Consider the following 27,192-nt stretch of genomic DNA (forward strand, 5'->3'; position numbering starts at 1 on the left):
TATATTATATTATTATATTATTATATTAAAAATGAATAATTCTACTTCAGCAGAAAAAAATTGGGATAAAAACTAAATTTAATTTTTTTTCTCTCTGCAGGACATATTCTGTTGACAAGAATAAATAAAATTCTATCAATATGTTTTCCTTTCAGCTCTTTCAGAATGGATAATTCACACTGTATGCACCAAATTCTATTAAAGACAGATTCTACTTATGTCTTTAATTTCTTCCCTTCCAATCCATAAGTTTATAACATAGCAATGAAGTAAACTATATAATGAAAACCTTTACAAATTAGCTTCTGCTACCTGCAGCTCTGTATTTGCTCCTATGATATTTTCCCTTGCCTTCTAGTCCTTCTGTAACAAAAATCCTCAGAATGTCAGAATACAACTGCTGGATATTTACATCACTCCTGAGAAAGGGTGACAAGGTCATGACTCATCACAAGGAGTTGTTGCACCATCACAACCAGTCCTGTTGAGAGCTGGGAGATCATGGGTCACTTCTGTTTTCAGATTTCAGACTGTTTCACATGGTAGGATCAAAATGTGGGGATTTTTTCTGATCCTGAAATGGCAGCAGTTGTTACTAAAACATTTTAACACTATCATCAAGGCCTATAAAATTGCTCAGTATTTATTTCAAAAATGACCTAATAAACTTCCCAGTAACTCCTCTAAGAAGCTCTCTACAAGGTGATGTTTTCAATAATTTATGAATAGGGATAAATGCTAAAAAAAAAGAAAAAAAGAACAGCTTGGAGAAGTATTTTTTTTCCATTTTTAAGAATAAGATGCTGTTCTCAGTCCTTCTGTACTTGTTAATTTTTGTCTTTTTAATGAAAAAACAAACAAGCAAACAAACAAACAAACAAAAAAAAAAAAAAAACCAAACCAAAAAAAAAACCACCAGCCCAAACCTTATTTAGGCCAGATTGCAGTTAGTTAAGTTTTCAATCTGAATTAGTTTCCAACTAGGTAGCTATTTCTCACTTATAGGTGTCAGGTTATAGGTTATAAACGCTAACATTTTCAAAAGAACATAACTTCTAGAAAACAATTCTAACTTGTTAAAACTTAAAAAAATAATCTGTAACAGTTAAATTAAAGTAGGTTGTCAGCTATGCCTGACCACTTTTGTTTTCCTAAAGGTCAAAATGCTCTAAAGCACAGCAAAAGGAATTTGTCTCTTCAGTTCTCACATGCAAAACAGATTTTTATTCTTATTTTCTTCTCCTCTGAATTTTACATTTTAAATGTATAAAGCATGAGCTCATTTCATTGGTGTTTCTTCCCCCCTCCCAAGTTTCTTCAATATTGAGTATCATCAAAACAAATTTAAATATATAGGTCTCTATTATTCTTCATTATTCTTCAGATTAAATCTTGTACCTTTGGTGGCTATTTACAAAAATACCAATTCATCTTGTCTTCATCTAGCACATGTAAGTTAGGGGCAAGTGGGTAACTCTGCCCTGTTTCCCCACAGTGAGAGCTAATTTAATTGTTTTGTTTTGTTTTGTTTTGTAGATCTACTAAAAAATTTCTAGCCCCAAATTCCTCTCCTCACAGGACCCCCCTGCAGCCCCCACTGCTGGCACTGTGCCACCTGTGCGCCATACAGTGTTTCAAAGTACCTGTAAGAAATAAGAAAACTGAGTTACTCTTTCCTTATGCAAGTTTAATTAGTCTTCAGATTTTTGTTTTAATGATGTACACTTTCCTTCTTTTAGAAACAAACCCAACAGCCTTATGTACTGTATCTGAGCCGTGCACTTTCCATGTCCTGAGACCTGACTCACACAGGACATCTTTGCTACGCCTCAGTATATTTGCACTCTGTATTTTGTTCCTCTCCACAGTAATAAGGACAACACAGTGGATGAAAGATAATTGATGTACTCTTTCTTATACTGATGTGGCAAAATTTTAAAAAAAGTTTTTGAGCAACCTGGTCTAGTGGAAGGTGTCCCCTGCCCCTGGCAGAGGGCTTGGAACTAGTTAATCTTTAAGGTCAGTCCAAACCAAAACATTCTTATACCACAAAAATACTAAAATTATTCTAAACAAGAAAAACACCTGAAACTTTCTACCTTGTTTTCATACAGCTATGAATGTCTTCTTGCATTCTGGAAGCATCTCCTACTTTGTTTATTGCTTTATTCCATCAAAAAGATGTATTTGTAATATGGAATAAGAAATGAGTAAAATTTAACCCTTTGTAAATAAAATACAGAAGCTCTGACTTAAAGTTTCCTTTTCCAGGGGACTATGGATCTTAAGACATTTTGGTTTAGTTAAAGAACACTATTTGAAATAAAAGTTTCATGCTAATAGCATACATAATGACAAAGAAAATCAAAGTTTATCTTACTTCATTTGCAGGTTTTTCAGGCCAGTATTGTGAAACAGAAATGAATGAGTGTGATTCAGCTCCCTGCTTGAATGGTGCTGTTTGTCAGAATGATGTCAACAGCTATGATTGCTTTTGCCCTGAAGGTAAGTTGTTCAAAATAATTTATTTTTATTATCTTTGACAATTTTCAAAACTGCCTGCAGTTTGCAAAACATCTTCTTGACAGGCTTCAAAGCCATTCAAAGCCAAAATTTCCTTTCTATGGAAGTTATTAATTCCTTTCCAAAGTCTCATTTTTATCTTCGTCCACCAAGTCAATGTGTCTACCAAAACAACCACAGTCATTAAGAATGGAGACAGATTAAGAATGGAGACAGATATACTTGTAAGTGCTAGCTTTTTTCAATCAGAACTTCATGATTTTAGCAAAGTCTGAAGCAGTGGAGAAAACACAAATGGGTAGTACATGAATTCCATGGACAGTGTCATCAATAACCTTCATTAATAATGTGCAGATTTCTGACTAATCATAGCAAATTACAATGTTCATAATAGCTTTAGTAAGCCACAAGTAAAAAAATCTATTAGAACTTTCACAGACAAAAGTAATATGATTTTCAGCACCTGTGGTCTGTCTTTAAAAATGCACACTGCTCCGTGTTATCAGTACTGTATGAAAAAATGAGTGATTTCAATAAAATATTAGTCAAAGAAAACCTAAAATGTTTGAAAACATTTTAAATTACAGTTTCTTTCTTTAATGCTTTCACAAATAGGTTTTTTATGAATATTTTTAAATGGATTTTTAGTTAAAAATAAAACCAAGGTTGTGATTTATAACCTAGTATGTTCTATGTTTTAAATTTATTTTATTTTAATCTCCAAATTATACTATTTTCTAAATGTGGACTCATGGTAGCAGATTTAATAGCTGACAATATTCCTGGTATGTATATATTAATACAGTCATTCCAGTGGTGATTACTTCAGAAACTCATCACAAGAGATGAAATTGCCACAAATAATTCTCATAAGTACAGCCTCTGTCATTAGTCAGCTTAAATTAGAAGCCAAAACAGATATTGGAAGTTAGCTGGAAATTAACCTTGGAGAAGATCATTTTGCTGTTTAAGCTTGCCCAACCAACTTATACAAAAATAAATCTTAGCATCCACATTGGTAATTCTGTGGCTTAGGTGTTACATGCGAGACATGGGTCTGATTAAACTCTAAATGCAAGTAAGAACTGTTATTTTATACATTATTAATGAATTAAGGGTAATTCTAAAGTTTTATGACTTAAGGATCGGTGGAAATTGGTTCCATGGTCAGTTTGAGAAATTATGGGAATATGCCTTGCACTGAGGGTTCCGATAGCTTAGCATTAGTCATGGTCTTCCTGCAGCCATGGCCTGTGACAGCACTAATGATACTCATTTTGTAGCATGACCATGCATTAGAATACATTTACAAGAGCATGAAATGTCAGATATTGGAGAGGAGATTCTCTAGCAATTTCAGCTACAAACAATGCCACTGTTAGACCTCTGAGTTTGCTAAAAGTCATTATGACAGAAGAAACTGAGGTTGTTTAGTCTGTAGAAAAGAAGGCTGAGGGGAACCTCACTGCTCTCTACAGCTACCTGAAAGGAGGTTTTATTGAGGTGGGGGTCTGTCTCTACTGCCATGTCTCTAGCGAAAGGATGAGAGGAAATGTCCCTAAATTGTGGAGGTTCAAATTAGATATTAATAAACAAGAAAAAAGTCACTGAAAGCGTGGTTAGACATTGGAATAATTGCCCAGGGAGGTAGTGAGTTCACCATCTCTGGAAGTGTTTGAGAGGTGTCTGGATGTGGCACTTGGGGATATGGTTCAGGGGTGATTGTGGCGGTGCTGGGTTGTCGGTTGGACTGGATGACCTGGAAGGCCTCTTGCAACCTTGATAATTTTGGGATTCTGTAAAACAAATAAGGAAAAAGTAGAGAAGCAAATATTTGAGAGCTGATTTTAAGAGAGATTTTAAGAGCTGATTTTTATTTTGAGAGCAGATGTCCAAATCCCAGCATCGCTTCATCTGTAATGGCGTCAAAATGGCAGCAGATACATAAATTCTCATGTCTGCTAAACTAAAAGTTCAACTAGATTAATGAACATACCGCATCCTAAATTTGTGCTTTCATTTATTGACTCCTTTTAAAGTATATGTGACAGAAAAACATGCATTTTTCTACTAATGACAGAGCAGAAAAAACTTTTAGAATGATTTTTTCATAAGGATTCAAGATCGTTTTTTACAAGAGTAAATTGAAAACAAGGGACCTAAAGACATGCTTTAGAAAAATAAGGCACAGATATAGCTGAATAATGCATCGCTCTTTGGTTTTATTTCCAAGGATTTGAAGGCCTGAACTGTGAAATCAACTTTGATGAGTGCACTTATGGTTTCTGTAAAAGCAATTCAACTTGTGTAGACCTGGTTGCAGACTACAGCTGTGCTTGTCCTCCAGGATTCACTGGTAAGATTTCTTTTAACCTGGAAAAGACATTAAATAGTTAACATATTTATTTTCTTTTCTGAAATTAATAGCATTTTTTTTAGTGCTTTAGCATTAATAAAAATAAAATCAACTCAGTGTTCTGTGCAATTGATAATCTGCTTTACTATCCCTCTTAATATGATAAAAATGAAAGCAGTGTGTGTAGGCTGCTGGTTACTTAATGGAAAGCAAAACTGTATTTTGCATAGAAGAAAAAAGTTTTTCAGAAAACACCTAGTCTATGAAACATAGGTGAGCAGGTAGCTGGTGCTCTTTTTCTTTCAGAAGATTTTATCACAGTAATACTTGATTGAGATGGTAACAAGAACACAATTTTTGTAAATGATACTTTGTTCTCTTTAAGAAAAGTGCCATCAGAACCTTGTAATAAATTGCTTGTAAGTTGCACAATTATTTGCATGTCTAACAGGTTTAAGAAAATAGCTCTTGCATCAGGAAGAGTCTTCAAGGCTCTGCTTTCTGCCAGAAGCGGCTAACAGGATCATGGGGAAATCAGTAAAACTGTCTCCAAAAATATCTCATCTTAACAACTATGTCAGGCACTGAACACCTTGACTTTCAGCTGCTGATTTCAGAGAGGCAAATGTAGCAGCATTAGTCATAAGGAGTAACAGAAAAACAAGCAGTGGTAGTCTAAGAAATCATACACACTTAGTGGATCTTGTAATAAAAAGCCAATCAGATTTGTCTGGAGAGTTCAAAATGTGTGGAGACCAGTGGAGAGAAAGGAAAAAAAAATGGAAGAGTTCTATTATGGAGAAATGAAAGGTCAAAGAAGCAAGTAGAACAGTGAAGGATGAGGAGGCAAAATTAAGTTAGTTGTAAATAGAGCATTTCAGGTTGGTAGTAACACCAGTGACATTCAGTTTAGAAGCTCTTCATTCATCTTTTGTCAATGGTTAAAAGAAGGAAGACAGGACATAAGGAATGTAAGACAATATACAGAGATTTAGAATCTGTGAAAGTAATGATAGTTGTAATTCCCACCAACATCTGTGAGTTTTCTTGATCCATGGAAACATATTCTTATATTATTCAGCATTACAAAACTGGGATGTGATCTATTTCCTGTCAGATCTTCCTCTCCTTTTTACTTTGGTAACTGGATTTGTTGTTATGAGTTTGCACAGTATGTCTATTTTGCATCAATTGTGAAAATAACAGAGGTGATTACAAAGTATTTGTTACTACAGATAGAAGTTTCAATGCAATAATTTTAAAAGAGGAAGCTATTAAAACTTTTTCCTATGCTGCTAGAACCAAAATGGAAAATGTCTTAACTTTTCAGTAGTAGATTACTAACAGTCAGTTTGAACTGGGTTATGCAGGGAAAGCTGTTCATTTGAAAATACAGCTACACTATTCTGGGATGTGATAGAATCCACATTATAGAACCAGAACTACAAATAAATGTGTGTGTGCATCACCAAGGAAGCCTGGGACAGAGTATGTCTTCCTTAGGAGGAACTCTTTATCCTAGATTCATACTGATACCAACAGTTTGCCAATAACATCCCTGTCCACTCCAAGACAGGAAGGATTCAGGATCTGTCAACAGTAAAACAGTTACAAGTGAGTTATAAGTAGATTTTAATGGATACCTTGAGGCCTATATTGCAGTCATAGAAGTTCACATGACTGCATAATAGGCTATTATGATAAAAACTCAATTTTCTCCTGCATTTCCTACATGAGAGACTTCTCATCACGAATGTGCTATTGATCTCACTTCATATTGGTTTTTTTTGTGAGACAGGACAGCTCCCATAAGAAAAAAAATAAGCCAGCCTACTGACTGGAATTAGAAGTAGGGACAACAATCCTCCTGATTACACTGAATATTTTTGCCTGTGCTCATGCTGTTTGTACAATTAATTCACAGTCAGTCATTGTGGATCTCATTAGGTCTGCTCTCTCCAAGCCTTCCAACAACTGCTTCAGCCTCTTTAGAAAGAGTCTTTGATGCAAAATACTGATATTTGGGCTTCTATCTTCTACAAGATAGAAAAGCAAACAGTGGCAAAAGCGTGCTCCATGTTCTTCTGAGTTTTAAGATTTATATAAATGGTGCACAAAGATATTGCTACAGTAGCAGTGATAAACTCAAAAGCTGTTTAAGGGCTAAAGGAAACATATATAAAATTTTTGTTTATCCACTTAATATTTAATATTTAAGCAATGGAGAAATTGCATAATTAATGTAGAAAAGCACCATAAACAGCACAGTTAGTTGATAACAATTAGCTCTGATGAAGGCACATGTTACAAAATTCTTCAACAGATCTGTCTAATGCCCTGTCAATCACACCTTGTATTCTAATGAGACTTGATCAAGGAAGTAACATTCGAAAAAGTCCACTAAACGTATAAGACTGATTGTTACATTTTATTTTCTTTTAAACACACTTTTGTTTTCCTATCATATTAAAAGCAATTTCCAATAAAACTTTAGCATCTGAGCTGGTCAGGTACAAAATTGTCTTAGGCGTGGTTGTTTGTTTATTTTCCTGTTTACTATCTGTGCGTGGCAGCATCAATCCTGATTAGAATCACATTCCTTGTGCACTAAAGCTCTGATGGAAGGGCAGCATTGGACAGGAAGGCTGCCTTGAATGGCCTTGGCCATGGTGGTCTGGAGATAGTGGATCTTTGTCCTTTCCTGGGAACAGAGCTGGGAAGAGGCAGTGCCATGTGTGTAACAGGGAGCAGGGCTGGATGGTGGAAGCAACTCTGTCCTGCTGAGGAAAGCCAGCAGGACACGAACATCCAAAACAACTGAGAGGGTCCTGAGAGGAACAGGGAGATGTCTTGCAGCTTCTGCTGCCAGCTGAATTGTTTGCTGCTGAAAGGGTGAGCGCTAGAGTTCTGGCTGCTTTTGGAACCTGCTGCATGGAGTTTCCTTTACCCTGGCAAGAAAATCAGCTCCTGAGAAAGACCAGGTAAATACTTTCTCTTCAATCAAAGTTTGCTCTCAAATGCCCTCAGTGGGATGGTGTTGAATTCATCAATGATACAGAAGGAAGAAGCAGTTTTATGAGTTGTGATTACTGACCATTTTCATTATTTGAGTGGATTTTCTCTGGTAATATAAGTCACTGGAAGTAGAGAACTTTGTAATTCATAGTTTTGGGATGAGAAGGCATGGGTTTTAATCTTAAAAAGATGATGGGGTTATATTTTGCCCATTGAAACCCTTTGCCTATTTTAAATGTTGGAAGAGATTGCTTTAATTATTAATTTAATTAATTATTATTTAAAAGAATTTCACAACTGTGGATGTATGTGGGTGATCCCTATGCTAGTAAGGTGACACCACTGAATACTGTGTAAAAGAAAACATGATTCCAAAGTGATTTTTACTTCATCAATTAGCACTGAATTTTGTAGTTGTAGTTTATATGCATGAAATTTTTAATCTGACTTTCTCACTTGTATCATGGTCCATATGAATTCTCTATGTGTAAAATTATCCTTCCTCTAATTTTTGCCTGTGTCTCATTAATGTTTGTTGTTACAATGAGACAGTATGAATCAACAGTCAGAATCTACCATCAGTCACACGTTGACTTAAATTTATACAAGAAAATAAATAAATATGCAAGCCTTTTAATATACTTTCTGAAGCATGTTAAATTTAAATAGATTTTCAAATCTATATTGTTTCCTCTATCATGTCTCATACTATTGAGCTTTAGGAATTCTGTAGTAGATATTGTGGCTAAGCAAGTGGGCACTTCAACACCAAACATTTGAAAACCAAAATTATACAAGGTGCAAGGTCTTGGAGCTCAGCTCAACCCATCACAAGACATGAGGTAATACCTTTCTCTTGGCTTTCAAAAATATTTCCTGTGTATTCCATTTCTATGGTATTCTAAGCTTCGTTTTCAGTAAGCCTGCAAAAGCCATTCTATTTTAGCCACGTTTTGCCTGACATAAATGCTTTTAGTTAATATCAGGACAGCTGCATAGTACAAAATTATTGAGTTACTACATCCTCTTTTCTGTGCTAATCATAAAAAGTGCTGTCCCAAACAATTCAAAGGAAAAAACTGGCCTGACAGATCTACTGCTACCCAAAAGGAGGTTCTAGCAAGGTGGGGGTTGGCCTGTTCTCCCAAGCCGCCAGTGACAAGAGGACACGGCTGCACCAGGGGAGGTTCAGGTTGGACATCAGGTAGAATTTCTTAATGGAAAGGGTTGTCAAGCACTGGAACAGGCTGACAGAGAAGTGGTGGAGTCAGGAACCCTGGAGATGTTCAAGAAACGATTGGACATGCCCCTTAGTGCTATGGTTTATTTGACATGGTGATGATTGGTCAAAGGCTAGACTCGATGATCTTGGAGGTCTAGTGCAACCTAATTGATTCTGTGATCTGTGGATGCTCACCCATCCTTAGATTCAGTCACAGAAACTCAGTCTTGCTTGCATCTCGTGTGTCACTTTATTGTTCCACATCAATCATCCCTTTTGGCCCTCACAGAAGGAGCTCAAAAGCCAGTTTTTTTCTGTGATATCCCCTAATGATCAAGTTCATTTAAACAGCATGCCTCTGTCTGATCTCTAGTCAAAGCGTTAATGTTTTTCAAACCAAAACAAAACCTGGAAGCTGAAGACTACAGAAAGGGATGGTTGCCCAGTCTCCTGGCCAGCAGAGCTCTGACTCATAGCAGGCCATGGGGAAGTGAAGGGCTGACTTCCTTGCCTCTGCTCAGCTGGAACAGTCCAGATGGGCTGCTGGTTGCCACAAACACTGTAAATGGCAGGCTGCTGAGGGCAGGCTTCCCACTGTGGGGTGTGCAAAGTTAACATGCTGGAAAATAAACAGCATTTATGCATACATGGAAATGTATTCCCTATGTATTTCTGAGTTATTGGAGAATATTTATTGTCATGTCATGTGTAAGTGTATCTGCCTTCCTTGGAAGGAATTCAGGTTAGAACACTTGAATGGGAAAAAAATTCAGAATTCAGTAGAGTGCAGAATAGTCTGTTTCATCATGCTGCAAATTACATTATATAAAATTTTTGATAAAATAACATAATGAATTGCACTTGAAAGATAATGAAAGAAAAGAAAATCAATTGTTTTTTTCCAGTCACTTTAAATATAAGCAAAGTTGCTTGGGTTTTTTATGTGAGAAATCAAATGGCACATTTCTCCTATAGTATTCCATCTGCAAATGCTAAGCATGATTGGTTTAAATTAGAGGGTGAATAATAATAGAACCACCTGACAGAAGATAAGTTGAGTCTTCAATCAAAACTTTAATTAGCTTGTATTAAATTTACTTTATCTTTGCTCTTCTGAAGGTGTTATGAGATTATTTTTGTATTCCAGTTTATCCCTTTTATTTCATATATAATGGTTGTTTTTTTTAGTAGTGATTCCAACTGATATGGATGACATATGAAGAGCATTAACATCTTTCTGGGTGTGACTACCTACTTAATTACTTTTAGATAAATTGGAAAATAATCATTTTATATGAATAGGCTTGATTTTCAATTTTAAAAATGTTGGTTGCTAGGAGGGTCTTATCAAATTTAAAAAAAAGAAAAACAATCATGTCTAGAAAAGCTCATACAGTGATTAAAACACAGAGAAGACACTGGAACACGTGACTGAAATTTTTAGTCTTCCTGAGTGGGAAATCAACCTCATTTTTCCTTAATGCCATATTTTTTCTATGTTAATATCATGGATGACACCATACAATGAACAGTAGTATGACAGCACAGTGAGCATTGATTTTACTTTTTACATCTGAGTACACCTGGAAAATAACATATGAATATCAAGACAGAATTTTAATCAAAATTTTTATTATAACTGCCTCAAGAAACCTGTTAGGACTTAATTTTCTGTTATGACCTGAGCAATCAGTGAATAAACCCTGACATAAAAAAATCAATCTCCAAGCAACTTCCCCAGCTCATGTTTTTGATCCCTTCCAGATATTCTGTTAATGAATTTGAGAGACAGAAGTGGCATCTTAGATAAGAATGGTTTTATCTTGGGTTTGTTTAGTTTTTTTCTAGTATATGGTTCCTCTTCTGGAAAAAATCCACTGAATCATTGATATTGGAAAAATTCTGTTGTGCAACACTGCCTTTGCAATACCAACTAGCATAATACTGGAGGTTTTGATACTAAATTATATTTCCCAGTATATACTGGGTTGTCTTTTTAGCCAATGAGGCAATTATCTTTTGACATCCTTTGCTTTTATAGAGCCATACTATAAAAGGTATGATCTCTCAGTTTTGGTATGACCACACTAAGTAGGACTCTTACTTGGTGCCATCTTTAGTAACTTGTTGACTTTTTTTTGTTCTTTACGTTTTGGCTTTTCTCTTTGTCATGAATTTTTTCTTTATTTTCTGTGGATGCCCCATCCCCAGAAGTGTTCAAGGATGTGTTGGATGGGGAATTATGCAACTTGGTCTCATGGAAAGTGTCCCTGCTCGTGGCAGGGGGCTTGGCACTAGATGATCTATAAGGTGATTTTCAAAGTCCCGAGGCCTCTGCTCTTAGCTTGACACCTGGGCAGTGGCCCAATGCTAGCAATGGAAATGCCATGTGTACTGGGCCTCAGGGCTGCAGTGGTGATAGTGGGAACATCATACCACAGCTTGATTCTCTTGACATAAATAGTAAGTTGACCAAAGACTACTGAGGAGTCTTGAAGCAGGAGAGGAAATGTGTTAAATGAATGATGTTTTAAAAGCCATTTTATAAAATAAAATTTCATAAAAATTAATTTTCTTTGTAGCCAGGCAGGAAATAGAACAGCATTGGCTATTTACTCTGGTAACAATAGAGCAGCACCTTACACCTAGTTATCCTAGTAACCTCCAAAACCTCCAAGAACAGGATATATGCATTTCACATGATGACAGTGATGCTACAGAGCCTGGGTGCCTCAGGGTGGGCTATTGCTGTCACAGAAATATAGTTGTTTCACTAAATTGTTTTGATGTTTTCCCAAGAAAGACACAGAGAGGGCTAAAAGATGAGTGTATTTATTCTGCAAGTCTTCTAACAATCCATAGATTGCTGGTTGTATGCTCTATATTAGGTCTGTATACCAGAAGGCAGTTAATGTTGGCCATTAACCACCTTGTACTGAACCTAATTACTCTAGTTTTGATTAAAGCACACAATGAATCCAAAAGGATTCAATCCTGATTTGAATGCATGAAAAGAAGCCAGAATTTCACTGGCATTTTTTTCTAGTGGTAATCACCATCAGATTTAGAAGTTTATATTAAATATTTTATTTAAATTTTTGTCTTCAACTTCAAGCTATTGCATTTCATTACCTTTTCTACACAAAATGAAAAAGTTCTTGCTACCCAAGTATTTTCTCATTGTAAAGATACTTACACTCTGTAATCAAGTCACTTTTTGGTTTAGTTTCTTCTAAATGAAACAGATGGAGCTCTTTAAGCCCTTACTGACAGCATGCTTTATTCAGTTGTTGAATAAACTGTGTAGTTTTCCTGCATCTTCCCCATTTATTTTTAAATATGGAACATTCTAATCAATGTTTTATGCAGAGGTATTTTACACATCAATGTTCCTTTTTTGTTTTATTTAAATACATCTGAGGATTTTTTCTCTCACAGCACTGCAATAGGGCTCATATGCTGAGGTCTTCAGCAGTCCTTTTCAAATTGCTTTTGTTGTTTCCCCACATACAGCTCAGCTACAGTTCAGTAGCTATAATCTGTGTGGTTTTTTCTGCGCTTGTATCTAAAAACTTCAAGTGACCAGAAGTGACCTGCAGTACATTGAAAAATGTACTGTTCAGCTAAACAAAAGTTATCACAAGATTTCAGTTGTCACATAGGCTTGGTCTCCTGTGAAAGGGAGATGCAGGAAAGGAAGTGAGAGTAGAAATGAAGTTGTTACAATCCGGTTTAGACCCAGGAAAGCAAAGCAAGCTAAGACTCTGAGCATAAACCAGAAAGAACCAGGAAGGTTCAAAATATCTCCAGGAATGAGATTAAAACCAAACGAGGTTAGATGTTGTTGCCAAAAAATGGATGTATTTTATTTAATAGTAAAAGAGGCAAAGAGAAGGGAAGAAAAAAAGAAAGAGAGAAAGAAAAGTGTGCGTGGGGGGTGGGGGAACAGGGAGAGGTGATGGGTTAGATGGAAGCATATCACCCATCTGAGGGTCCCAACGACGTCTCGTTGCTCCCCTCCATCTGGTCTGCTGGTGGTGAGGGTCCCCCCGTTGCCGCTGTGGCCACGCTGCTACATGCTGCCACACGCCGAAGGGTGCAGAATTCCGTGGATTAATATACACTTCGGGCCAGGTGGGAATGCCCACGTGCCTCTCTTACAGGGGCCAGCTTGACACACTGTCCCTTGCGACACTGAGGATCTGTTGCATCCTCTCTGGTGCCCTGGTGCAGGGTCTGGGGACCCCTTGGGGGGCCCCTGTGCTGGGCCATGTCACCTCTTCTGCTGTGGATAAGCTTCTCCCCCCAGTGAGGACCCCTCAGCTGGGCTCCTCTGCACAGTGGAGGATGGGCGGTCACTGCGCCTCTGACCAGAGGCTTTTCCAAGATACCCAGCACCTCTCCTCCCTCCACCCCTTGGAGGGTCTGTTTGAGCCTGGCAGCTGATAGCCCTGGGGCTGTGGTCCTCATCTTGGAGGTGTTAAGCCTGTGCTCAGTGAATGTCCCCAGCCCTGAGTTGTTACTTTATCTTATCTTCATCAGCGAGCAGTGTAAGGCCTCAGTCAGGACCCCATTCAGGGTGTGGGAGTCTTCTCTTCAGCTTTTGTAATACAGTTTTAAAAGTCCTTTAAGAAAATGTTTAAGTCATAAAATATAATATTTCAGTCTCTGACAGAAGTACCTGTTTAAAAGTCATTGTTGAAATAATAGAGTAAAGACTTTTCACATTTACCTACACAAAAAGAGACTCAGTGAAGTATAAAATGCCTCATTTGTCTCATTATGGTTTTCTCATGAGAAGGATTTGAGCGGTGAGCTCAGATTGAATGTGCCAAAAGCTATACTGCTTTCTTTGGAAGGGTAGGCCTTTGTATCTGTCCCCCTGTAATTTCAACCATGTGCATTTATGGTGTGCATGAAGAATGTGTTTTTCTCTTCCTGCTAGTGTTAACACTTTTATCCTGTTTCTCTCGTCTGCTGCAAGCCCGGACTCACGTCTTTTTTAAATGACTAGTGCAGAAATGTGCTTTAATGGAGAAATAGAGACAGAGATTTGGATAGAAGCACTAGGTTCCAAAGTCAGAGCTCAGTTATCACACAGCAAGTAACTTATGACCTTTACCATGAGACAAAGCAAGTTTCCAGACAATCCAACTCACTACACAAACGTAAGTCTTTGGGCCTCCTTCAGTGTTATAAACAGAGTGTATGCCCTGTAAATTATATAATCACAACACTAGAACAAAATAATAGCTATAATCTGTTCCATCCTTATCCCAGCAAAAACCACATAACATACTATGTTGCTTTCTCACCCATGTATCTTCTTTAAGTCCAAGGATGCCTTATTTTCTAGGGGAATCTTTCCAGTGTGATATACTATTAGAAGGAGTTCCCTATTGTCTAATATTTCAATGCAGTTTAAATGCATTACTTCTCATCCTGTCTGTTACAAACACAGCAAACTGATGACTTTTGCAAAAGTACATTTTTTATTTTATGATTGTCATCACATTTCTATTAAAATTTTCTTTATTTAGACTTTACAGGCCCATTCATTTTGTTCATACTAAGAGGTCATGCTTTTGAGCTGTTTGTCATTCCTAACATGCTCATATGGACTCTCATTTGGTCCACAATTTTCTTGAATGCACCTCACTGCACAATGCAAAGTACTCCAACTGCAGCTTTACTCCAGTAAGATGAGAATGGAAGGATTATTCTATGCTTCTAACTGGGTATGTCCCTTTTTATGTATCCCAGCAAACTGTTTTAAAACAAAATTCTGGGGTTTGTTCCTACGTATGATTTTCTGTATGGTATCTTCCACTTGTTCTGATTGGATTACATTTGTTACTTCAAATTCCATCTTCAATTTGTTAAAATTTATGAAGACTTCTAATCCTGTTCTTCAATTTACCTTTTTGTGTTGCCATCAGCAAGCTTTGCTGTCCACCATCTAGATTGTTGAAAAAGAATGAGTGGAACCGAATGGGCAGTAGATTTCTTTCAAAATCTATGCAATTCATTGATCCAGTCTGGTAGTAAAACCACTGATAACTAATGTACGAATATGGATCTCCAAAAAATTTGAATTATCTCATAATATTCTCTTGTAGTTTCTATGTTAGACCAATTATGAGGATTTCACAAAACATAGCAGAAACATTAGTGAACAGAAGGAGCATGACATATGCTGCCAGCTTTTTTTTATCCACAAGGTGTGTAAATTTAGAGTAGGAGGGAACCAATTTGTTTATATAAGGCTCATTTTTAAAAAAAATATTTTATATTTATAGGTTCTTGCAAGTAAAGACTTTAACAACTTTTCCTAATATTTCTTCCAGGAACTGAAGTTTCACAAATGGATCTATAATTTCATGTCTCTGTATTTCATTCTTTTCTTAAAGGTTGATGTTACTGAGTCTTCGAGTACTTTACCTATTTTTCACATGCTTATAAAGAAAACTGTTGAGATTTTGTCCACTAGTACCCAGTACTCAAGGCTCTAGCTCATCAGACCAGCCTATCTGAATATTTAACTTATCTGACAATTCTACAGCTTTTCTTCTCTATTCAACACCAAAGTTTTGCCCTTTAATCATAGGTATCAATTATGATAATGTCCTACTTTGCAGCTGGTCTTTTTACTGATGATTGAGGCAGAAGAAGTGTTGAATAATTTTGCATGATTGCCATTATCAGTGAGCATCCTTCTTCACTGCATGGAAATCCATAGCTTTCCTTAATCTTTAATACTGAAGTACATACAGCATAATTTCTTGTTACCCTGACCATCTAATAACTACATGCCTTTGCTGGTCTGATTTCAAGCCTGGATATTTATGTTGTACTTTTTAGGTTATCCTTAGCAACTTGACCTACTTTTTTGTCAGTTGGGCTTGCTCATGCTTTGAAAACCAGGTAGTGCTGTGTTGATCTCCTAATATCCCACAAAAAGGAAGTTTTTACTTGTGTACTTATAGAAAGTAGCAGCTTTCTTAATTACCTTTTAAAGGTAAGATGTTCACTCTTTATCAGGTTTCAAATGAGAACTTTGCATTCTTTGCAGTTTTTCTGATTTCCTTTGTTATTATGTTGTTCATCCTCCTCTCCCTTTCCATGGATTTTGACTGCTCTCAGCTAAGTTTTTCACATTTCTTTCTTTATAATCAGAGAGTACTTTTCCCTTTAACTTTGAATCAAGTAACTTGCAGTTACCTTTTCCACTACCAATACTACATTCAAATATCTCTGAATTTTTGAATGATTATTCCTTTCAAAAATTATGGTTTTGTAATTAAATACCCTATCAATCCAAGTCTTGTGTTCTTAAGTATTCTGCTAGTTCTTTTATCTATTTAAAATATTAAAAAAACCAACAAAACAGCAACAGAAAAACCCACTGGCTATAAAAAATTTAATGTTTCTTTAAACTGATTCTACTGGATTTGTGATCTGTATTTAATCATTAAATCCAGCATACTATGTGACTGTGCAGTATTTTCCACATAATTTTTGAAGTCTTACCTACTATTTATCCTTGTCTATGAACTTCTGCTTCCAGCCCCTTAAACTTTTTTCTAAACAATTATTTTAGAAAAACAGTACAAAGGGGTGGGTGTTGGGTTTTTTCCTTCCTCTGTCTTCTCCTCACTCTCTCCTGCCCATTTAGTTTGATTTTTGTGTACATACTGTTTTTACGTGCTAGCTGAAGGTACACCATATAGTTAAGGAAGACAAAACTGCAAGGCGACACCATCTGCCAGCCATGCATTTATTGTTGCAATGAATCTAGAATTGTCTAAGGTCTGTTTGTCGAAGAGGGACCCCAGAAACCTCATATGATCCTTTAATTCAGCTCCCTAGACTGAGGTCCCTGGGATGCATTACCTATCCGGTATGTCTGATTTGAGTGATACAAGGAACCTTGCATCAGTTTTTACGCAGAACACCAACAAAAGTTTGCTTGTTCACATCAGTGACAGTTACAGTTTTCCCTCTGTCTCTGCCTTAACTTCTGGTATTCATGAGAGCTCCTAGTCCATACAGTTGTCCCACTAATTTTTGATCAATTTTTGTTCAGAAAGATCCCAGTATTATTTATAACAGCCTATGGATTTCTCTAAATTAATGCAGTGCACAATAGAGAAACAGGAGAGTGGATTTTGTTTGGCATGTTCAATGAGTTAATTGTTTTCATAAGCCACCTATTCCATTGTCTTCTAAATGTTTCCCTCTGTGTATCTTCTGTATATTCACCTATATTTTTGTTGTTTCAGATTTGAATAAGTTTGAATTACAGCTCAATTAAATCTCTTTAAAAGCAGAAAAATGAAGGAACAGCTGAATGAACTCGTGGGTTTCTCTTTAGATCTGAGAAATTGCTTCATTCATCTGGAAATATGCATGAAACCTTGAGAAATATTTTTTTCTTCCTATTGTTAGTAATGTTATTAAATCTCTAAAACAGTTTTTTCAAAGTGGCATATAGCCCTAGTAATTATGGCGTTGAGTTGTGATGCTAGAATATACAAAAGATGTTTTTGCAAATGGTGTTCATATTTATTTCTTTAAAATATTTAATTTGTTAACTATCAGCTATGATCTATGAATATCTCTAGTTTTAAAATTGTCAAGCAGAAATATAATAGTGTTTCCAACCTGGAAAAGTTAAATTATGCAGTTGTCACTTGCACCGTGAAGCAGCTTTTCTGCTTTCCCAGAATGATTTATAGTTTTAATGTTTAATTTTCTTTTCGGACAGACAAAAATTGTTCCACGGATATTGATGAATGTTCCTCCAAGCCCTGCAAAAATGGAGGCCATTGCCACAATTTGATTGGTGAATTTTACTGTAGCTGTTTGCCAGGTAAGAAGTCACATGATATTTAGTTGAGAAATGTTCTGTTGTATTCAAGAAAGAAATAGAATTTTTCATAAGCATATGACTAAGTAGTAATTTATTTTGCTTGAAAAGAGAAGGATGAACAGGTATTCTTTAAGCATATGCTACAGTTGTTATGCAGGTGGTGTCAGCAGAATTTGTTTACAGAATATAACTTGTATACCCAAAATCCTGACTTCCAAACCGACGAATAGAAAGCCTTAGAAATCAACCAACTCTGCTAGTAGCATGATTTTGTTTCCTTCTTTTCTACTAGCAAAAGTTATTTTTTTTAATTTCTGAAAGAAAATGTGGACAAGCTATACAGTAGTTGTCATAGGGGTTACTGCGGTGTGTTGACCCTGGCTGGAAGCTGGGTGCAGGCAGTTAATCACTCATCATTTCTGTTTCTCCTTCTTCCTCAAGGGGAGGACTCTTCATGCTCTTCCCCTGCTCCAATGTGGGGTGCCTCCCAAGGGAGAGAGTCCTCCAAGAACTTCTCTAGCATAAGTTCCTTCCCACGGACTGCAGTTCTTTACAAACTGCTCCAGCATCGGTCCCTTCCACTGAGTTCAATCCTTCAGGAACAGCCCACTCCAGGTGTGGGTTCCCCACAGAGTCACAACTCCTGCCAGGAAACCCTCTCCAGTATGGGCTTCTTCCTCCATGGGGCCACAGGTGCTGCCACACGCTTGTTGTAGTTCAGGCTCCCCACAGGAGGGGTCACAGCCTCCTTTGGACATGCACCTGTTTTTTCATGAGATCCTCCATGGGCTGCAGGTGTATCTCAGATACACTATGGACCTCCATGGGCTGCACTGGCACAGCTGCCCCACCATGGACTGCACCACGGGCTACAGGGGAATCTCGCTCTTGTGCTTGCAGCACCGCCTCCCTCTCCTTCTTTACTGATTTTGTTGTCTACAGAGCTGTTTCTCTTGTTATCCTCACACTTTTTTCTGGCTACAGTTGCCCAGTTCAGTTTTTTCCCTCACCTTAACTATGTTATCCCAGAGGTGCTACTAGAGTCAGTGATGGGCTCAGCCTTGGCCAGCAGCTGGAGTTGGCTAGCATTGGCTCCATCAGACATGAGGGAAGTTTCTGCAGCTTCTCAGAGAAGCCACCCCTGTACCTGCCCCCCACTGAAACACTGCTGTGCAAACCCAGTTCAGTCGCTTGCAGTAATGAGAGAAGCCAGCAATATCTGAATTTGTCAGTAAGAGTAGATCAACTTTTCTGCCTTTATGCAGCATACATAATTTTATTCACAGATGCACAGAATCAATTAGGTTGGAAAAGCCCTCTGAGATCATAGAGTCCAATAAATAAACAGTATCTTAATGAGATATGAACTTATATGCTGCAGTGTGGCCTTTCGGTGTGGATTGGTGCTATGGGCCAGCATTTACACATTGGAATGTACTATCTTTTAATATAACCAGCTAATTAAAATATGTGACGCTTGCATAATATGACTCTTTTTTTTTAACCCCTGCTTTCTTTATTGTGGGCCAGCTGTTGTCAGCCAATCATAAAGTAGTGAGCAAAACATGAAGTGATAATACTCTTTCACTTGCAGTTTTTAATACTCCTAAGTCAGTTACATTGCATTAAACCTTGTTATACAATGTCAAGTTAGCAATGTAAGGATAGATGATCAAGCTTGTATTTAGACAGAAGCATTTACTTAAAGGGTATAGGAAAAAGGAGTGGTTCAAAATTTTTGTGTCCCTATAAGAGCTATATATGTTTTAAAAATGTATACGAGTTATTTCAAGTCTAATGTACAAATAGCTTGGAAGTTATTGATGTGTGGAATACAGAAACTCACAGCCAGCACTGCCACTAAGTAACAGTATATCAGCATGAATATAATATGAATATATGTATAATATTTATGGATATTATTATATATAGAAGTATGTGTATGTGCATATTATACATGTGCATACATATACATTTGCATACTACTTTTTTAGACATGAGAGTCTTACAATAGACTTTCAAGATGCAGAATATTGAAGGGTTTAGTATTAGTATTAGTATTAGTACTATTACTAATTTGGATAATTTTTTAAGGCTGAATTCTTACACGTTGATGCAATAAGTTAGTTTTACTTTTCTGATTGAAAGACTGTGACTATATTTTGTTACTCTTTCCTTGGGGATAAACCAAGTGTCGCATCTCATTTTGTCAGCTTCGTGAAATCACAAACACAACAATAAGTATGAAAACATCTTCCTTTTACACTTAAAAAGCGAGATCATATGCATGAAATTAATAGTGAAATGCTGTAAGAAGTACACATATGAAATCTCAGACTGTAAACATTTTCTACTACTATTTTGAACAGTTGTTAGATACAGTCTTCATGAAGAATTTACCCATCTGCAAAATGCAGGATGAAAATCAATGGTTTACACAGTATTTAGGGATTGAAGAAAGGCAATAGAGCACCTGAAGGACAGCACAGAGGAATTTCAGCCAATAAATCAGCTTCATCAGGAACCCAGTTTAAATGGCTCTCTGCAAATGCATACAGCATGGGGAATATATGAAAAGAGTTGGAGATGTGTGCATGCCTCCATGGCTATGATATTGGCATCATAGAGACACAGTGGAAAGATTCCTATGACTGGAGTGTTGAAATGGAAGGATACAGGCTTTTTAGGAAGGACAGGCAAGGCAATGGAGGAGGAGGAGGCAGTGTTTGCACTCTATCTCAATGTCCAGCTGGAGTGCATGGAGCTGTGCCTGGGGATGGATGAAGAGTCAGCCAAGAGCTTATGGGTCAGGATTAAAGAAAGGGCGGGGACAGGTGACTTTACAGTGAGAGTTTCCACAGGCTGTTCCACCAAGGAGTCCAAATGGTTGAGGCCCTCTGTAGAGAGATGGGAGCAGCCTCACATTCGCAAACCCTAGTCCTCATGGAGGACTTCAACCCTTCTGGGTTTGCATAGCCAGATTTTGGGATCTGGGGGACTACAGGGGTGACTTCTTTGAGAAGCTGCCAGAACCTTCCTCCATGTCCAAGAAAGCCAGTGCTAGCCAGCTCCAAGATGGACGTGCTGCTGGCCAAGGCTGGGCCAATAAGGAATAATGGTAATGCCTCTGTGATAACACATTTAAGAAGAGAAAAAGACCAAAAGTTGCTGCTCAGATGTAATTGTGGCCAGAAAAAAGCAGGATGAGAATATGTGGGAGGAACAGCTCTGCAGACACCAAGGTCAGTGCAGAAGGAGGGGCAGGAGGTGCTCCAGGTGCCAGAGCTGAGATTCCCCTGCAGCCCATGGTGCAGCCCATGGTGAGGCAGCTGTGCCCCTGCAGCCCAAGGAGGACCATGGGGGTGCAGAGATCCACCTGCAGCCCATGGAGTAGACCCATGCCAGAGAAGGTGGATGCCTGAAAGGAGGCTGTGAACACATGGGAGGCCTGTGCTGGAACAGGCTCCTGGCAGGGACCGCAGACCCCTGGAGAGAGGAGCCCATGGTGGAGCAGGTTTCCTGGTAGGATTTGTCATCATGTGGGGGACACGTGGTGGAGTAGGCTATGCCTGAAGAACTGCACCCTGTGGAAGATTAACGTGTGTTGAAGTAGTTTGTGGAGAACTGTTGCCCATGGGATGGAATCATTTTGGAGAAGTTTGTGAAGAAATGTCTCCCACAGGAAAGACCCCACATTGGAGCAGGGGAAGGACTCCTCACCCTAAGCAGTGATAGGAACCATGTATGATGAACTGACTATAACCCCTATTCCCTGTCTCCCTGCTATCCTGGGGTAGGAGGTAGAGATGGGAAGGAGAGAGGGGTGGGGGAAGGTGTTTCTAAGGTCTTATTTTATTTCTCATTATCCTGCTCTGATTTTATTAATGATAAATTCAATTAATATCTCTGATTCTAGTTTGGTTTGCCCATGACAGTATTTGGTGAGTGATCTCTCTCTGTTCTGGTCTCAACCCATCAACCCTTGGTTATATTTTCTCTCCCCCACCCATTTTTTGTGGGGATTGATAGGCTTTGGTGGGTGTCTGGCATCCAGCCAGGGTTGGCCCATTACAATATGCTGAAAGCTATTATTTCTGTTCAGAGACACTACCAGGCTGGAGAAACAGGCCTATAGGAATCTCACAGAGTTCAACAAACAGAAATGCAAGTCCTTCAGCTTTGGAATAGTCCCATGCACCAGTAGAACCTAGTGCCCAGCTGGCTGAAAAGCAGCTTTGCAAAAATGACCTGAGAGTCTCCTGGTGTTCAACAAGTAGAACACGAGCCAGTCATGCATCCTGTGGGAAAGCATCTTGGCCTGTGTTAGGAAGAGTGCAGCTAGCAAGTCTGGAGATGATTATTTTTCTACTCGTGACTTGTGTCATGGGATGAGTGGAAGCTTCAGACAAACCTCAGAATTCAGCAGCAGTTTAAATTTAAAGAATAACTCTGGCCCACAAGTCCTAATGATGGCAAATCAGATCTATTTACAAATTAAATGAACTATTTACTAAACAGACAAGAGATAACAGATGAAAGATCTTACTCAGAACTGCTTACTACACAGTATAAAACTAAAGAAGTACTAGCAGATTACAGCATAACAAAAAACAGTTAAAACCATATCAAGGGACAAACATTAAAGCTAGCAAAAAAACCAGTATTGATTAGGAGTCAAATGTAACTTACCACTGGAATGACAATAATGTGCACAGATTCTTCCACTTAACACCTGGGGAGTAACTGTGAAGTGTCCCTACTCACGGGAGAAACTCCACACAGTTCCAGGAAAATATACAGGTTTCTGCTTTGTGAAAATTTGGTGTTGCTTTTGCAGTCATAAAGGGAGGTACCAAAAGGTCAGTCAAAAATCTGGCTTATCTTCCCAGATCTCACTTCAACAGCAAGATGTTCATTGGCAGCTGGGAGATGCCAGACCAGCATTAACCCCACAGTGCCAAAATAACTCACGACAAGACAACTTGTCTTGCTTGAGTTATCTGACCAGTTAACAAACAGCAGATAAATTCTTGTGGGGGGTGAGATGCCCTACTACAGACTTGTGAAACTGTGTAGGAAGTACCGTATCACTTTTGCATTCTCTGCTAAAAGGACATTGCCTTACTGGGGCAAATCTAGCAAAGTGCCATGATATCACGGTATCCCGCAGTGGTAGGGAGGAGAAGAGAGATCCAACCGCAGGAATTGTGCAGCAAGATTGATTTATTTAATTATTTTACAACTCTTTTATAGACCTTTTTTTTCATAGTCTAATTGGTCAAAGGATCAGCCATCCCTTGGGGTGATTGGCTAAAATCCTAAAACATCCATAGTCAAAATATTTTTCTACTGTACTATAAACAAGGCTTTGCAAGGCCACAGATGTTCATAGCTTATAGAACTCTGCTAATATCTTCTGTGAGAGAGAAAAGTATCTCATGGGACTGGAAAGAAGCAAGAAAAATTCTTGCTAGCAGCGTATTTATATCCACACCATGAAAATGGAGATACTGAAGAAATTGGACCTCTTCATCCTGAAGAAAAGGCTAAGAGATTTTATTGGGGTTTGCTACTACCTCCTGGTAGGATACAGGGGAGACAGAACAAGGTTTTTCTTAAAGGTCAGAATTCTGTCAGGGCAAGAGTCAATGGACACAAGTCAGAATAAAGGAAAATTCAACATTAAGGTGAAAAAAACCCCAAAACCAGCTGCACTATGAAGGTGGTTAACTATTGGAACTTATTTCCTGGAAAGCTTGTGGTATCCCCATCCATGGAATCATATTCGAAAATTGACAGGACAGTTCCCTTAGCTACCTGATCTAGCTGGTGTTACTATGAGTGACTATTAGACTAGATGGCCTCAAGACATCATTTCCAACTTAAGTTGTCCTGTGATTCTATTATTAAATAAGAAATATTTGCCCAGTTTTACTGTATCAATATAATACTTTAAGGTGAATTTGAATTGAACTACCTGTACCTACACAAAGTCTTTAAGACTGTAGGCATTTTGACCGGATCTAAAAAAGTTCTGCATAATCTTAATTACAGTGTTAAATTTTATCAAGTTTGTGGCTGAAAAGAATAAGTGTTTGTTTATATGCAATGTTTTTCCAAAGCCAAACTTTTTATGAATATTCAAGAATTTATCAACTATCATTTTTTTCATGAGTATTAATTTATTCTTCCACTAGAAAATGGTTACCTATGCATATTGAATTTTGAAAAGGGGGCAAACAAAATTAACAAAAAGAGCTATAGTTTACTACAACAGTAGTCTGTCATCTGGAAATCATTCCTTGAAATGGTCAAGTAGGGAAGCACAGTTTGAGGAAGAAGGAGGAATCTCTTTCTAAAATTTATAACGTGACCACAGGCAATATTTGTGTGATATTTAAGGAAATTTTAATCTACAAGATGCTGGATTTTTTCAATATATTCAGAAAGGCATCAAAATTGCTCAATGGAATGTAGTGAGTTCCTTATGGAAAAGTGAGGACCCTTTAAGTTTGTAGAAGACAAGCATGAGGGAAGCTTAGAAACATAACTTTTAACAGATGACATTTCATTTCTCTATTTTTTACCACAGAATGTGATATAACTAGAGAATTTATTTGGAAGGTTTGGTAAAGGATTAGACAAATTCACAACCAAAAAGTCTGTAAGTCAATACTAAAGAATCCTTTGACTTCTTTAATACCTCTGAATGCTTGAAGGCTTCAAAGGGAACAGATTGCTGGAAGTTGCTATACTAATAATCTCTCCCTAAATAGTCTCTTTTTCTGCTCTCAGACAGTTCTAGGCTGGGTGCACAATTTTTCTCTTTTATAAAACATTACTTCTACTACACACCTTCTTTCCCATCCCTGTTTGTGCCTCAGTGATGTATTATCCCAGCTACACTTAACTGAATACATAAATACTTCTTTTTTTTTGATGGGATTACTGGATGATTAGCATGATTGCTAAAGGAGACTGATTTTGAAGCAGAAAATCCTATCAGTTGATGGACTCAACCTAAAATCAATTTTTGTTCAACTTAATACACTGAATCAAAGGAGCAGTACTTCTGATTAAGAGTAAACACGCACACAGAGAAATCGTAAATCAAATTCTTCCTTTTTGGAAGGTGTTGCTGTTATTAAAGTTTAGTGTACCATGAAATAAGACTGTACTTTCTTTCAAACCTTTCTGGCAACCCTTGTTATGAAGTAGATGCTTATACATGAAAGTTTTTACTCCAGGGAGAGACCTTAGAAAAACAGTTGCATGCTGTGACTCAAAAAACAAAGTGAATCATCAAGATAACAGATGGAAAAAGTTTACAAAATCATTCAGTTCTTCACACTGCTGCTGCACAATGATGCTTAACATAGAATTGGTAATGATATTTTTTGCTTTGATTTCAAAGCTGCCTGATAAGAAAGTGCAGCATTTTTAACATGAAGCTGTTGTTCTGCTTGCCAAAAAGACTACCTGATGTGTAGCCTAACATTCCAATTACTGATTTCTTGCTTCAAGTCACAATTCACTTACACAATTTGTAAGTCATGTGTTTCTTCTACCTAACATCCTGACTGGTACTGGGATAGCATTCTTTCTAAACAAGTCCACCTAATCAGCTGTAGAAATGTTGCTCTGCAGACTAAAACAGAAGATACTTTGAGTATTCATATAGCAAAAGATTACAGAATGGCTTGTAGCAGTAGCTAGTGGACTCAATATTTTAGGGAAATAGAGGTCAATACATTTGAAAAATCTTAATACTGAGACTTCTGTTGATGCCTTTTCCTGGTCTTAAAATCAAGAGTCATACACGGTTAGAAGGGAAAAAGGGATTTTACCTTGGTATTTATTTTAAGGATCCTTAGGTGCACTACGTCCAGGTTGAATGCACCTGAATGCACACTGCAATGCACACCCCCAAAGATGTGGTAAAACATTATAGGTCTTACTAATTAGCATATCTATCAAAGTTTTCCCAGTGAGAGGCTTGAATGAGCCCCCCCTACAAGGAGCCTTGCCCTGGATGGTTCTATCTTAGTTTACAGAATGTGTTCTGGAGAGGACCATGGGGTCTGGGGCACACTGATCCCTACCTGCAAAGCTTTTAAAATGTTTAGTCTCCTAGCTGAACAAACAAGTCCAAGAATGTAGGCAAAAAGCACTAAGAATACAGAAGTTGTAAAAAGGTATAAAGGGGTATAAAAGAAAAGGCAAAAAATCATCATGGCATCAGTGTAGGCAGTCACATCCATGATACGTGTTGGCTCTTAATCCAGGATGACGGCTGAGTCCATGTAAAGTCAGAGATTTTGGAGAAGCAGAGGTTAATGCGGATGGGTCTCCAGGACCTGCCACTTTTATTGACCCTTGCAAAAGCAGTATCTGGAAAGAAAGAGTGACAGGGAACATTATTAGGGGTCCTTACCAAGAGTTTTTCCTTACATTTATAGCTCATCCATACACTAGAGCTTGCCTCTGATATTTGTGAAACATTAAATATATTTTGAGTCACCCCAGTAATTCTTCTGTGGTTTTGAGAATCTTAGTGTATTAAGATATTTTTCTAATAAAGATGTTCCTGATCATGTCCAGTCATTTGTTACCACTGAAGGTCTGATAGTTTGCTACATTTTTTCATGGAGCCCTTTATAATATTAGTTAAACTGCAACTGTTTTTTACATTATGTGTAACAGTTTAGTCATAAATGACATAGCAGAAAAAGGCAGCAATTCTAAAATTGGCACAAGTTGAGAGCCCTCTTTCATAAAGAAAAAGAATTCAGAAGTATTCTACAGTATTTTCAACATTATGAAGCAGAAAAAATAATCTTCCAGGGCCATTCTTTTTTACAATGGAAAAAAGCCCCTAATCTTGTCATTATCAGCAGAGAAAGACTGGAAAATACACAAGAAAATGAATCTCTAATGGGTATTCCCCCCAAACAAAGAATTGATTGGATCTGTGTACTGGGTCTGTTTGAGATAGAACTAATTCTCTTCATAGAAGTTGTTACAGTGCTGTGTTTTAGATTTGTGACGAAAGCTGTGTTGATAACTCAAGAATGTTTTGGCTGCTGCTGAGCAGTGCTTGCACAGCATCATGCCCATCTCTGTTTCTCTTTTGCCCTGACAGTGAGTAGGCTGGAGTGGACAAAAAGCTGAGAGTGTACAAAGCTGGGACAGCTGACCCCAATG

The 27,192-nt window shown here is 37.7% G+C and overlaps 1 protein-coding gene across 3 annotated transcripts in view; it reads left to right on the plus strand.

The window, feature by feature from the left end:
* EYS (eyes shut homolog (Drosophila)) overlaps positions 1–27,192 on the plus strand; it is an 859,267-nt gene that overhangs the window by 278,018 nt on the left and 554,057 nt on the right. For all 3 annotated transcript variants that reach the window (XM_017739228.1, XM_017739229.1, XM_017739230.1), the window contains 3 exons: positions 2,392–2,505; positions 4,757–4,879; positions 17,884–17,988. In XM_017739228.1, the coding sequence (XP_017594717.1) occupies positions 2,392–2,505; positions 4,757–4,879; positions 17,884–17,988 (342 nt within the window). The remainder of the gene's footprint in view (positions 1–2,391; positions 2,506–4,756; positions 4,880–17,883; positions 17,989–27,192) is intronic.

The sequence above is a fragment of the Corvus brachyrhynchos genome, unplaced genomic scaffold, assembly GCF_000691975.1.
Source record: "Corvus brachyrhynchos isolate BGI_N302 unplaced genomic scaffold, ASM69197v1 scaffold136, whole genome shotgun sequence".
Taxonomy (NCBI): Eukaryota; Metazoa; Chordata; class Aves; order Passeriformes; family Corvidae; genus Corvus; species Corvus brachyrhynchos.